A 9,686-nucleotide genomic window follows, 5' to 3' on the forward strand; every position below is an offset into this window, starting at 1 on the left:
GAATGCCAAAGTCACTAACGCTCAGTTCCATCAACTTTACCTCGTTCTCTTTATCCATCTAATAAAATGTTTGTATTTTGGCCATGCGCCGTGGCTCACTTTTGTAATCCAAACTTTTGGAAGGTTGTGGTGGGCGGATCATGAGGTCAAGAGATCGAGACCATCCAGGTCAACAGGGTGAAACCCTGTCTCTACCAAAAAGACAAAAATTATCTGGACCTGGTGGTGGGCGCCTGTAGTCCCAGGCACTTGGGAGACTGAGGCAGGAGACTCGCTTGAACCAAGAAGGACGCTGCAGTGAGCCAAGGTCACGCCACTGCACTCCAGCTTAGGTGACACAGTGAGACTTCATCTCAAAAAAAAAAAAAAAAAGAAAAGAAAAAGAGTTTGCATCTTGTGCTGGCCTGTGCCTGCTCTGGGGTCACTGTTGTGGGTCCGCCTGCAGAAACTCATAGCACTTGGTGAGCATGTTCAGCTTCTCCTCCAGCTCCCCAGCCAGCTTATTTAGCTCCTCAGCTAACTCTGACTCCGCCCCCTCAAGCAAGTGCTTTGTCCCATACGCGAGGTTGACCACATCCAGCACAAGCAAGATGACTCCGCTGGCCATACCCACAATCTTGGTTCCTCTGCTCAGTGCCAGGGCCGGCCTTTCGGCAACTCTCTCCGCCAGTTCGTCGACTTGAACTGAGGGTCGCCCAATGACCTCGGGGGGAGGGGCAGATGGCGCCCATCGAAAGTTGGCTCTGGCTCGTCTGATGGCACGGATGTGCTTTCCAATGCTTTCTATGAGTTTGTAAGAATTGTTAGGTATGGAAAGAAGGTTGGGTGCGTTCCCACCCATGAACTCCTTGGCCATCTTTAGCATATCAGCGTTGCTGCTTTTGATCAGACCTCGGCTTTCGGCTATTGCCTGCCCTTTCTTTGCATATTCCACGACATCGCTGATAATCCCAGTCCCAGCAGCTGCAAGTCCCAGCCCCGTTGCAAATTCTGACAACCCAAGGCTGAGTCCGTCTGTCACGGGTGCCAGACCCAGGCTGAGAAGATTCAAGAAGAAAGACATTGCACCGAAAGAGCTGGCCACCACACTGGCGACGGTAGTGCCTCTGTGGACCTGCTGAACCCCGTCTGCAAGAACACGGACCCTGCTTATGTGTTCCTCAAGCCTCTTTTTCAACTGAGGAAACTCTTTCAAAAACCACTCCCTGTGCTGCTGATCTTTATCACGCCAATTTTTGTCCTTCACCACCATGTATCTTGCAAGATTGTACAGAGCTTCACGGAGCTCATCTGCCTCAGGCCTGCACAAGAAAAGGTTAAATGATTAAGAAATGCAGTTTCCCTATCTGTGAAGTGAGCTCGATGAGATCTCTCTCCTGTGTAAATTGCAGAGCTTTCACTATCAATGAAACGGAAACAAATTTTACAAATGGAAAGAATTCTCTTTCAAACTCAAACATGTTTTGTTCGTCATCGACACTGCTCAGCACTCATTCAATACGCAAATAAATACCCTAAGGGCATCTCAGATGCTCTTTCCCAGTAGATGTTTGATAAAGATGCCTCCTCACTCAAGGGCAGCTCAACACCACCCCTGCCACAGTGTTTGGTGAGGGGAAACTCTGCAGATGAAGCAAGGACAGTGAGAGTGGGACAAAGACACCTTATTCCCAGGATGGCAGCAAAGGGCAGCACGAACTTGAACTTTCCCAAAGAGAGCTCTTTCCTTTGTCCTCAGCCCCTGGGAAGTGATCTCCAGGCCCCTGGAACGTCCTGCCTGGTAGGAACGTCTTCTTTGCCTGGTGATTTGGCCACGGGACAGAATAGCGATGTGATGGATGATGGGGTTTGGGGCTATCTGGTGTCTTTCCTGACTTCCAGAGGACCTGGGGACTAAAGGGTTAGACCTCAGGGAGGGGCTGGAGACTCCAGGTCAGCCATGAGGGCAGCTTGCGATCCAGCCAAAGCAAGTACTCTGGACACTAAGGCATGGGTTGAGAAAAACCTTCTCCTTGACCAAACTCCAGCTGGGCTCTTCCAAGCCTCTTCTCCACGAGGCACCGGCCTTGGCCTTCCATGACCACACACTGCTTCCTGGGCCCACATGGTCCCAGCTCTGCAAGACTCACTCCAAGTCGGTTTAGGGAGGGTCCTACCCCGATGCTGTCTGATCACCCTCTGCCATCTCATCACACTCCTCACCCCCACCTTTGATGGGTGAGTGTCTGACCTGCCTTTAGGGAGAGTCCTGTTAGGCCAGTTTGGCACCAACCCCCCACTCTGGTGTCTCCTGTCAGTCCTGTTCCATCTGGCGCCCCTCACCCTGGTGTAGGCTGTCACTCCACCTCTGTCTTCACTGTATTCGGAGCTGGCCTCAGTCTCCCTCCCCTCTAACAACAATCCTGAATAAGGGCTTCCTTCCTGATTCAATGTGATTCACAGGAATTTTTTCTTAAGTGGGTGAGCTTCCCTGGTTGGCAACACCCCGTGTGTTTGACCCCACATCAACAAGGTAAAACACAGAATCCTGAGGACAGTGGAGCTTCACACCAAAACTCTCCCAGACTCTGCCCTGTGTTTCTCTTCCTTAGGCTGATTTTAATATGTCTTCTTTCCCTGTGATAAACCACAATCGTGCAATAGCAGTTTGTGAGTCCTTCTAGTCAATTATAAAATCTAAGGATGATTTCAAGAATCTCCATTAATTTGTAGGTGGTGTGAAAGGTAAGCGTGCCTTCAGACAGTGCAGTCTGGCTACCTCTGAGTACTTTGAATTTAAACAAAAACAAAACCTCAGAGAGACAGGGCATCACTTTGCCTGGCATCTGCTACCTTCCAATGTCTTATGCTTTTGACCTCTGCCTGAAGGCTACTGGTCCAGGCACTGCCCCAGCTGACTGGAGTGGAAGACCTGACTATTAATTCTGGCTTCACATGGCCCAGCCATCTTCCCACCTCTTGACCTACCACCTGCACCCCAACCTTCCAGGCCTCACTCTCAGATGTCACCAGCCTAACTGATGCCTTAGCAGTGACAGTTTCACCTGTGTGTACGCCAAGGCCATGTGCAATTTTATGGTACCTCTAGAAGAGTCAAAACACTTTCAGAACCATCTATATAAATTACTAATGCTGAAAAGACCTGAATTTGGACAAGATGGTAGAGGAAGTGTTTTCCTCATTGGTTGGGGACTTGTGAGTCTGCTCAGTACCACTGAAATCACACAAATTGGCAGCAACTCATTCTACCTTGGAAATGGTCGCTACGGCACAGGGCCTTGCCATGGTCAGGGGCTTCTCTGTGTAGAGGAGAAGCAAGTCCCAAAGGGTAGCCCAGAACTTGCCAGTTCCCAGGCAGGGTGTGACGGACACAGGCGACCATGACCATCTATGCCCATGAGTGATGGGGTCAATCCAGAGAGGGAAGAAATATCCCTCTCCCACTCATATGTCCTCTGCAAGTTCATGACCTCCTTGAGGGAAATAACATCTCTCTCACACGTGTCCTTTGCAAGTTCATGACCTCCTTAAGTTTCCAGCTCTTGGTGCCTGTTTTGCCACACCCTAGTCCCAGCCCTGGTGCCCCAGCCTTCCTACTTGTCTTACAACCACGGCTGACTCTTGCTCCATCCTGACCACTGGCTCCGACACTTGTCCCAGTCTCTCCGGGCCTTTAGGCAGGATCTTGGTGCTTGGTTCCCCACCTTTGACCTGGAGTTCACTCTAAGGCCTTTACCATAAGCCTATCACATTGAGACACTGAGCTGCTATTTCTAATAGACAGATGGCAGTTCCCAGTCTCCATGACATAAGCCTAGAGCCCAGGGACTAGGCGCAGACAGAGCCAGAAGAAACAGCGCTGTCCAACTCCAGCCTGTCAGCACCCTGGGCCAGCAGAGGGGCCTGTCGTGTTTACAGATTTCCTCAGATGAGAACAAGGGGCCCAGTGAGCATCCCCAGGAACCCACATTGATGAGGTCAGGATTTTTCTGACTTCTCCCAGAGGAAGTCCTGCTGGCTCCCAACTTCAATAAGAAAACGACCTGGTCTCTTTCCACCAAGCTTGTTAGACGTTAGTGTTTCCACCAAGCTGTGCGCTTACTATCTGTCAGTCATTATGCTAAGCACTTACATGTATGATCTTATTTTTCTCACAATAAAACTCCATGGATGAAGAAAGGCTGAGTGATAAAGTAACTCATAAAGGTCCCATCACCAGCAGATGGCAGAAATGACCCTGTCCCTGTGGGCTTCCTTTCCCCTCAGCCTGAGGCTACTCACTTGCCAGTTTTAAAGGACATGGAGGAAATATTTGTCCTCGACTGCTGAGAAGGTCATCCTCAAGCCCAGTAGAGGGGGCTGCCTGGAGGAGGTGTGCCTGTCAGGGAAAACTACCCCAGGGGAGATCTGGGTGACATCACTGGGGCACCCTGTGGATGCAAGCACACAGAGGTTACCTGGACAGTTCAGCAGCAGTCACAAATCTCTCCCAGGCTTCAGCGTCAGTCAGCAGTTGTAGCAGCTGCTCTGTGCTCATTCTGTCCTGAATATACTTGCGGGCATCCTCAATAAACCTGCTAGTATCTAGTCAGAAAGAAAAAAGGATAATGTTGAAAGAAATTGTGGAAGAGCATAACAGCCATTGCATAAAAGGTGGTTACACGGTCATGTTCCTGGACAGCTATGAGGTGGGATATGGTGGATGAAGTCATCAGTGCTGTAGATGGAATTGTGTGCCTTCAAAATTCGTATGCTGAAGCCCTAAACTCGGGTGACTATATTTGGAGATCAGGCCTTTAAAGAAGCAATTGAGACTGAATGAAATCACAAGGGTAGGGCTCTAATCCTAGTAGAGGACTAGCGTCCTATTGTAAGAGAAAATGACACGAGAAGCCAGGTGCGCACACAGCACAAAGGCAGCCTCCGCAAGCCAGCAAGGGTGCCCTTCCCAGACACCAACCCTGCTGGCACCGTCACCTGGGACTTCTTGCCTCTGGAACTGGGAGAAAATTAAAGCCGGCGTTGAAGGCACCCAGCCTGTGGTATTCTGCTACAACAGCCTGAGAACACCGAAACGCCAGGGGAGTGCCACGGTGCTTTAGGGAGGAACGAATCCTTTTCAGTTCGGAGCCAATAAAAAGGGAGGCTTCCAGGCCAAGGGCCACGCGCCTCTTTGGTGTCAAGCACTTTACACCAGTGTCTTCAAAATATGAGATTCAACACATCATTGGGGTATGAAGTTTGTTTTTTGGTTCAACAGCAACGTTTTAAAAAGAAAATCGAATGAAAATATCAGTGTGCCACGCACAGCAGGGGCGAGTGTTGTTTATGTGAGTTATTTCAAATATGTAAGCCTTAACGTAAATTCCTTGTTTCAACAGTGAAACAAGCAAATATTCACATTTAATGGGATAAATAATTGTATTCCTACCAAGAACTCAAGGCAGTACAGAGCAGGATTACTTCCAAAGTCAGCTGCCCCCATGTGTGCTTTGCAGCGATATGGAAATTAGGGAATGGCAGATCAGGGACTGGGGACCAGTATGTACATGTGTGTGCACTGAGACATGATGTAAATTGTTTCCTGCTGTGGATGTACAAGAGGCCTCATTCTTAATTCACAGAAGAAGAAAGTAAAATCCAGACAGCGAGAGTCACTGCCCAAAACCAGCAAGCAGGAAGCTCAGGATCTGACTCCAAGGCCAACGTTTCTGTGACACTGCTTCGAAGACTCCTTATGTTTGCAAAATGCCTCTGACTTCGGCATTCTCCCGTACAGCTTACCTGTGGTGCTATTTAAAGTCTGTTTAAAAATAATGTCTCAAGCTCCACAGCATCGAGTACAACTACCACGCAAAGGAGATTTCTCCTGCTGGTCGTGGGTGCTCTCAGATGGGCAGTGGAGGGGGTTCTTCCGTGGGTCACGGGGGCGGGACCCTCAGCACTAATCCTTGTGGCCCCTCTGTGTCCTCTGTTCCTTTCAGGCTGGTGTCAGGGTACACGGCTCCCCACTGGCACCTCTGGACCCAGCTGACCCCTTTATTAAACCACAGATCATTGCGTTTTGGAGGGAGAGTTTTCCTGAGCTCCCCAGGACAGCCCTTCCAAGGATTCCTGGGTCATCTGGGAGGTCCTGGCTTCTAATCTTCCCTGTCCTCCCCTCGTCTTGGACAGGACTCAGCACAGCCCAGTTTGCTGTCCAGGGCGGCTGCTGAGCAGATCTGACTTGGTTGCCAAGGCAACTCTGTGAGGGGAGGAAGCCGTCCTGAGGAAATGGGGCTTAGGGAAGGAATGCAGCGCTGCCTTGGCTGGGCCGGGGCTTGTCCTGTTTTCTCTTTTTCCTTCTTCACCAAAAGCAGAAGGGTTAGAGGGTTGGAAGGAGGGAAACTCCAGCATTAAATTTGTTTTATTGATGGGGGGGGTAGTGGCTACAAAAGCAAAATAAAAATAAAAACCGGGCCTGAAACATTCCTGGACAAACAAAACCAACCAGGCCTTCAGGATGGCAGTAACCCCCCTTCAGCTGCACGCTGTGGACCCCTACTGGGTCATGTGAGATGCGTGCCCACGTTAGACACAAACAGAACTTAACCTCGGCCAGGCATGAGCAGCCAGCTCACAGGGCCATGCGGGGGTGGGACAGTGAGAGGTCACAGAAGAAACAGGAACTCCAGGCAGCAGGTTCACACGAGGGACACAGAAGGAGCTGCTGGAACCAGCTGCAGGGAAGGGGGAGGGGACGGGCCCACCGGACCCCGACAAACACATGTGGCCAGTCCGGATAAGACCAGTGAGATCGACCTCGGTGCCGGGTCTGGCCCACGTTTCCTGCCACACCCGATCACATCCTCCTTGTCTCACTAAACCCACCCGCCCGCGCCACGGCAGTTCCGTGTTTGCTACAGAACCGCGTGGCCCCCCAGTTCCAGGAAATCCCCGCCTCTGCCCAGAAATCCTCATGCTGACTCTGCCCCTTAATTTAGTAAATCCACCAAGACAGAAACCTCAAGCCCACTGGGCCCCACCGGCCCTTCCGAGGCCGCCGCACTCCCACCCCGAGCCTGCCTGCCGCTTTGCAGTAAAAGCCGTTTCGCTTTTGCTTTCACTCAAATTTTCTCTCTCAGCGGCGTGAAAAAACTGGACGAGGCTAAGGTCCGGTCTCACCTGCTCTCAGAGACCTCCCTGAACCCACCGGCTCCGACGGGACCAGGAATTTTCCAGCAAGGTCAACCACAACAGGCAGTTTTGTGACTGGAACCGATCAGATAACGTCCTGACCGCACCTCCATATTCACCCGATAGACACTTTTTCATCATAACACCAAACCTCCTCCAGTGTGGCTTTCTCAAGTCATGAATTCCTTCTTATTCAAATCAATGTTATTGTGCCTCAGATGTTTCTTTGACCAGGGGTTTCTGAGATCATGGGAATGAGGCCCTGCCCGAGGCAGTCATCCCTGCTGAGCAGGTGCCTGTGATGAGCAGTGCAGGGCGGGTGCCCCGACACAGCTTAGGGGAGGGGGTGGCTTCCATCTGAAATCAACAGGAGACAGGTAGAGGGGATGGGGGAGGCCCTACTGTGTGGCAGGCTCTGGCTGGGCCAGGTACCCGTGTAATATTTGATCCTCATGACAACACGGAGAAATAGTATCGTGGTGGTGCAGGTGACGAGGAGTAAAGAGCTCCAGGCCACACAGAGGGGACGTGGCCAAGGCCAGAATGGGGTCCAGTTCAGCCGGGCACTAGGTCACTCTTCCCACAGGGGCACTCAGAGCAGAGGGGTTGGTGGAGGCCAGGAGCTGCAGGGAGGGGACCTGCCTTTGCTGGAAACACCCCAGGGTCAGAGCTGCTGGTCAACCTCCTCTTCCACCCCTTCCCTCCTCCTGGCCCCTGCCCTCCCCTCCTCCTGGCCCTTGCCCTTCCCTCCTCCTGGCCCCTGCCCTCCCCTCCTCCTGGCCCCTGCCCTCCCCTCACTCCCCAACCCTGCTGTTTCTACTTCCCCAAGGTCGTCCTGCCCCACTTGAGTCATTTGCTAGCTGCCAGGGAAGGGAGAAAGTGGGCACCTGAGCCTGTTCCCCCTGAGGTGAGGTTAGTACGCAGGTGCCCCCACAGACCCCTGGGTTGGGGAACCCCACATGGCCTCTCTCGGGGTTCAGGGCAAACCCAGGTCCTTCTTCACCTGGGTTACTCTGGGGCTCACTCAGGTCTGGAGGTGCCACCCGTTATTTTAGGTGTGAGTAGGAAGCAGCCAGGGAAGAGGATTCAAGCCTACCTGACTTTACCAATTCAAGAAACCGGTCATGGACAGAATTGCCTTGGAGTTCTCCAGCCACTCTCTCGCCTGGAAGGTTCTGCTGCATCCTTAAGGAGAAGAAAACAAACTGTGAGATGGAATGTGAGCCACCTGTGGGCAGAGGGGGGCTCCAGCAGCTGGGCTCTGCAGATCCCTCTGGGGTGGCAGCAAATGCCAAGGCCAACCTAACCCAGATGGTTTCTCCGTCACCTGCCCCCATCACCTGCTATTTACAGACACTCACCTCGCTCCAGCTCCCTCTGCCCTCACTCCCACACCAAGGCAAAGGCAGCTTGTCCAGCTGGGGTATGAGGAGAAGATAATCAGAGGATGGGCAGCTCTCTGACAATGACAGAAACTAGAGTCTGTACACAGAAAGAGAGACGGAAAGGAATGTTGTGACAGTGACCTGGGCCTGGGCACGTGTGTGATGACTGATGGATGACAGCCAGTGTGTGCTGAGTGTCTGTGCTGTGCAGGGCTTCTTCCACGTGTCTCACTAGATGACCACACACAGGCCAGGAGGTGGGGGCCACTTTCCCATCTGAACACAGAGGAATCCACAAAAGTTAGGGAACTTGCCAGTGTTTTCACAACAGTGCTAGAGCCAGGACCCCTGCCTCAATCCCACGTCTTCAGTGACTCTGCTCTGCTCCCTTAAATAATCCACACTAAGTCATGTATTCGTGCTCATTGTACATGACGCCTCACTGCAAATCCATGTCTCGCAGCTGTGCCTAAGCCTTCGTCTTGGTGAATTCACGGTGCTGCAGTGGACAGCCGGGGCCCCTGTTGCTTCTCTAAGATTCTTCGTCCCACAAAGGCCTGGATCCTGCCAGATGCCGGCGCCCCTGCTGTGGCTGCTGCGCCCTCCTGGTGCTGCCCTGTTCCCTCTGCTGTCCACCCCTAGCTGATGGACCTCACAGTGTTTCTAATCTTCATATAAATTTGGCTACAAAGAACATCCGCTTTCCAGAAAAACTTTGCCCACATCTGAGATGATTTCCTTAAGACATTTGTAGGAGGAGAGTGACTAGGTCAGAGGCATCAACATCTCAGAAGCTTTTATACCCAGAGCCACACTGCATGCAAACTGTGCCAGTTCACACTCAGCCTGGCCGTCTGTGGAGACGCCCATTCATTCAGTCTTACTAGCTCTCGGCAGTCTCTTCTTCAGGACCAAAAATATATACACAACATACAAATATGAGAACTAAATGTACTTGTTACCAATACAAATTAGGACAAAATTTAAAGCACAAAGGTAGCAGCTGGGATGTGAAGCACTGAACGAAGGAGGAGGAGGATTAACGTTGTCATTTTTAAAAGGGGGAAGTTAAGAAACACTGGGTACACCTGAGGTTACAAGAAGAAAACGTGTAAGTCAATTGCT

The 9,686-nt window shown here is 51.6% G+C and overlaps 1 protein-coding gene and 1 long non-coding RNA gene across 3 annotated transcripts; one reads left to right on the forward strand and one right to left on the reverse strand.

The window, feature by feature from the left end:
* Positions 1 to 278: 278 nt before the first annotated feature.
* Positions 279 to 9,680, reverse strand: LOC116546457 (apolipoprotein L2-like). Of its 2 annotated transcripts, XM_032272714.1 has the most exons (4): positions 9,118 to 9,680; positions 8,273 to 8,366; positions 4,458 to 4,584; positions 279 to 1,301 (listed from the first exon to the last, which is right to left on the reverse strand). In XM_032272714.1, exons 2-4 carry the CDS (start codon positions 8,358 to 8,360, stop codon positions 422 to 424), a joined length of 1,095 nt encoding a protein of 364 aa, XP_032128605.1. In that variant the 5' UTR covers positions 8,361 to 8,366; positions 9,118 to 9,680; the 3' UTR covers positions 279 to 421. The 2 variants fall into 2 exon arrangements, with proteins under 2 accessions (XP_032128605.1, XP_032128604.1); XM_032272713.1 differs by lacking the exon at positions 9,118 to 9,680 and having other exon boundaries at positions 8,273 to 8,681.
* Positions 4,926 to 6,677, forward strand: LOC116546458. Its single transcript, XR_004266721.1, has 3 exons — positions 4,926 to 5,093; positions 5,803 to 5,805; positions 6,666 to 6,677. It is a non-coding gene; the product is annotated as an uncharacterized LOC116546458 (long non-coding RNA).
* Positions 9,681 to 9,686: the final 6 nt, after the last annotated feature.

Source organism: Sapajus apella, unplaced genomic scaffold (assembly GCF_009761245.1).
Source record: "Sapajus apella isolate SASKATOON/1434 unplaced genomic scaffold, GSC_monkey_1.0 scaffold921, whole genome shotgun sequence".
NCBI classification, from domain to species: domain Eukaryota; kingdom Metazoa; phylum Chordata; class Mammalia; order Primates; family Cebidae; genus Sapajus; species Sapajus apella.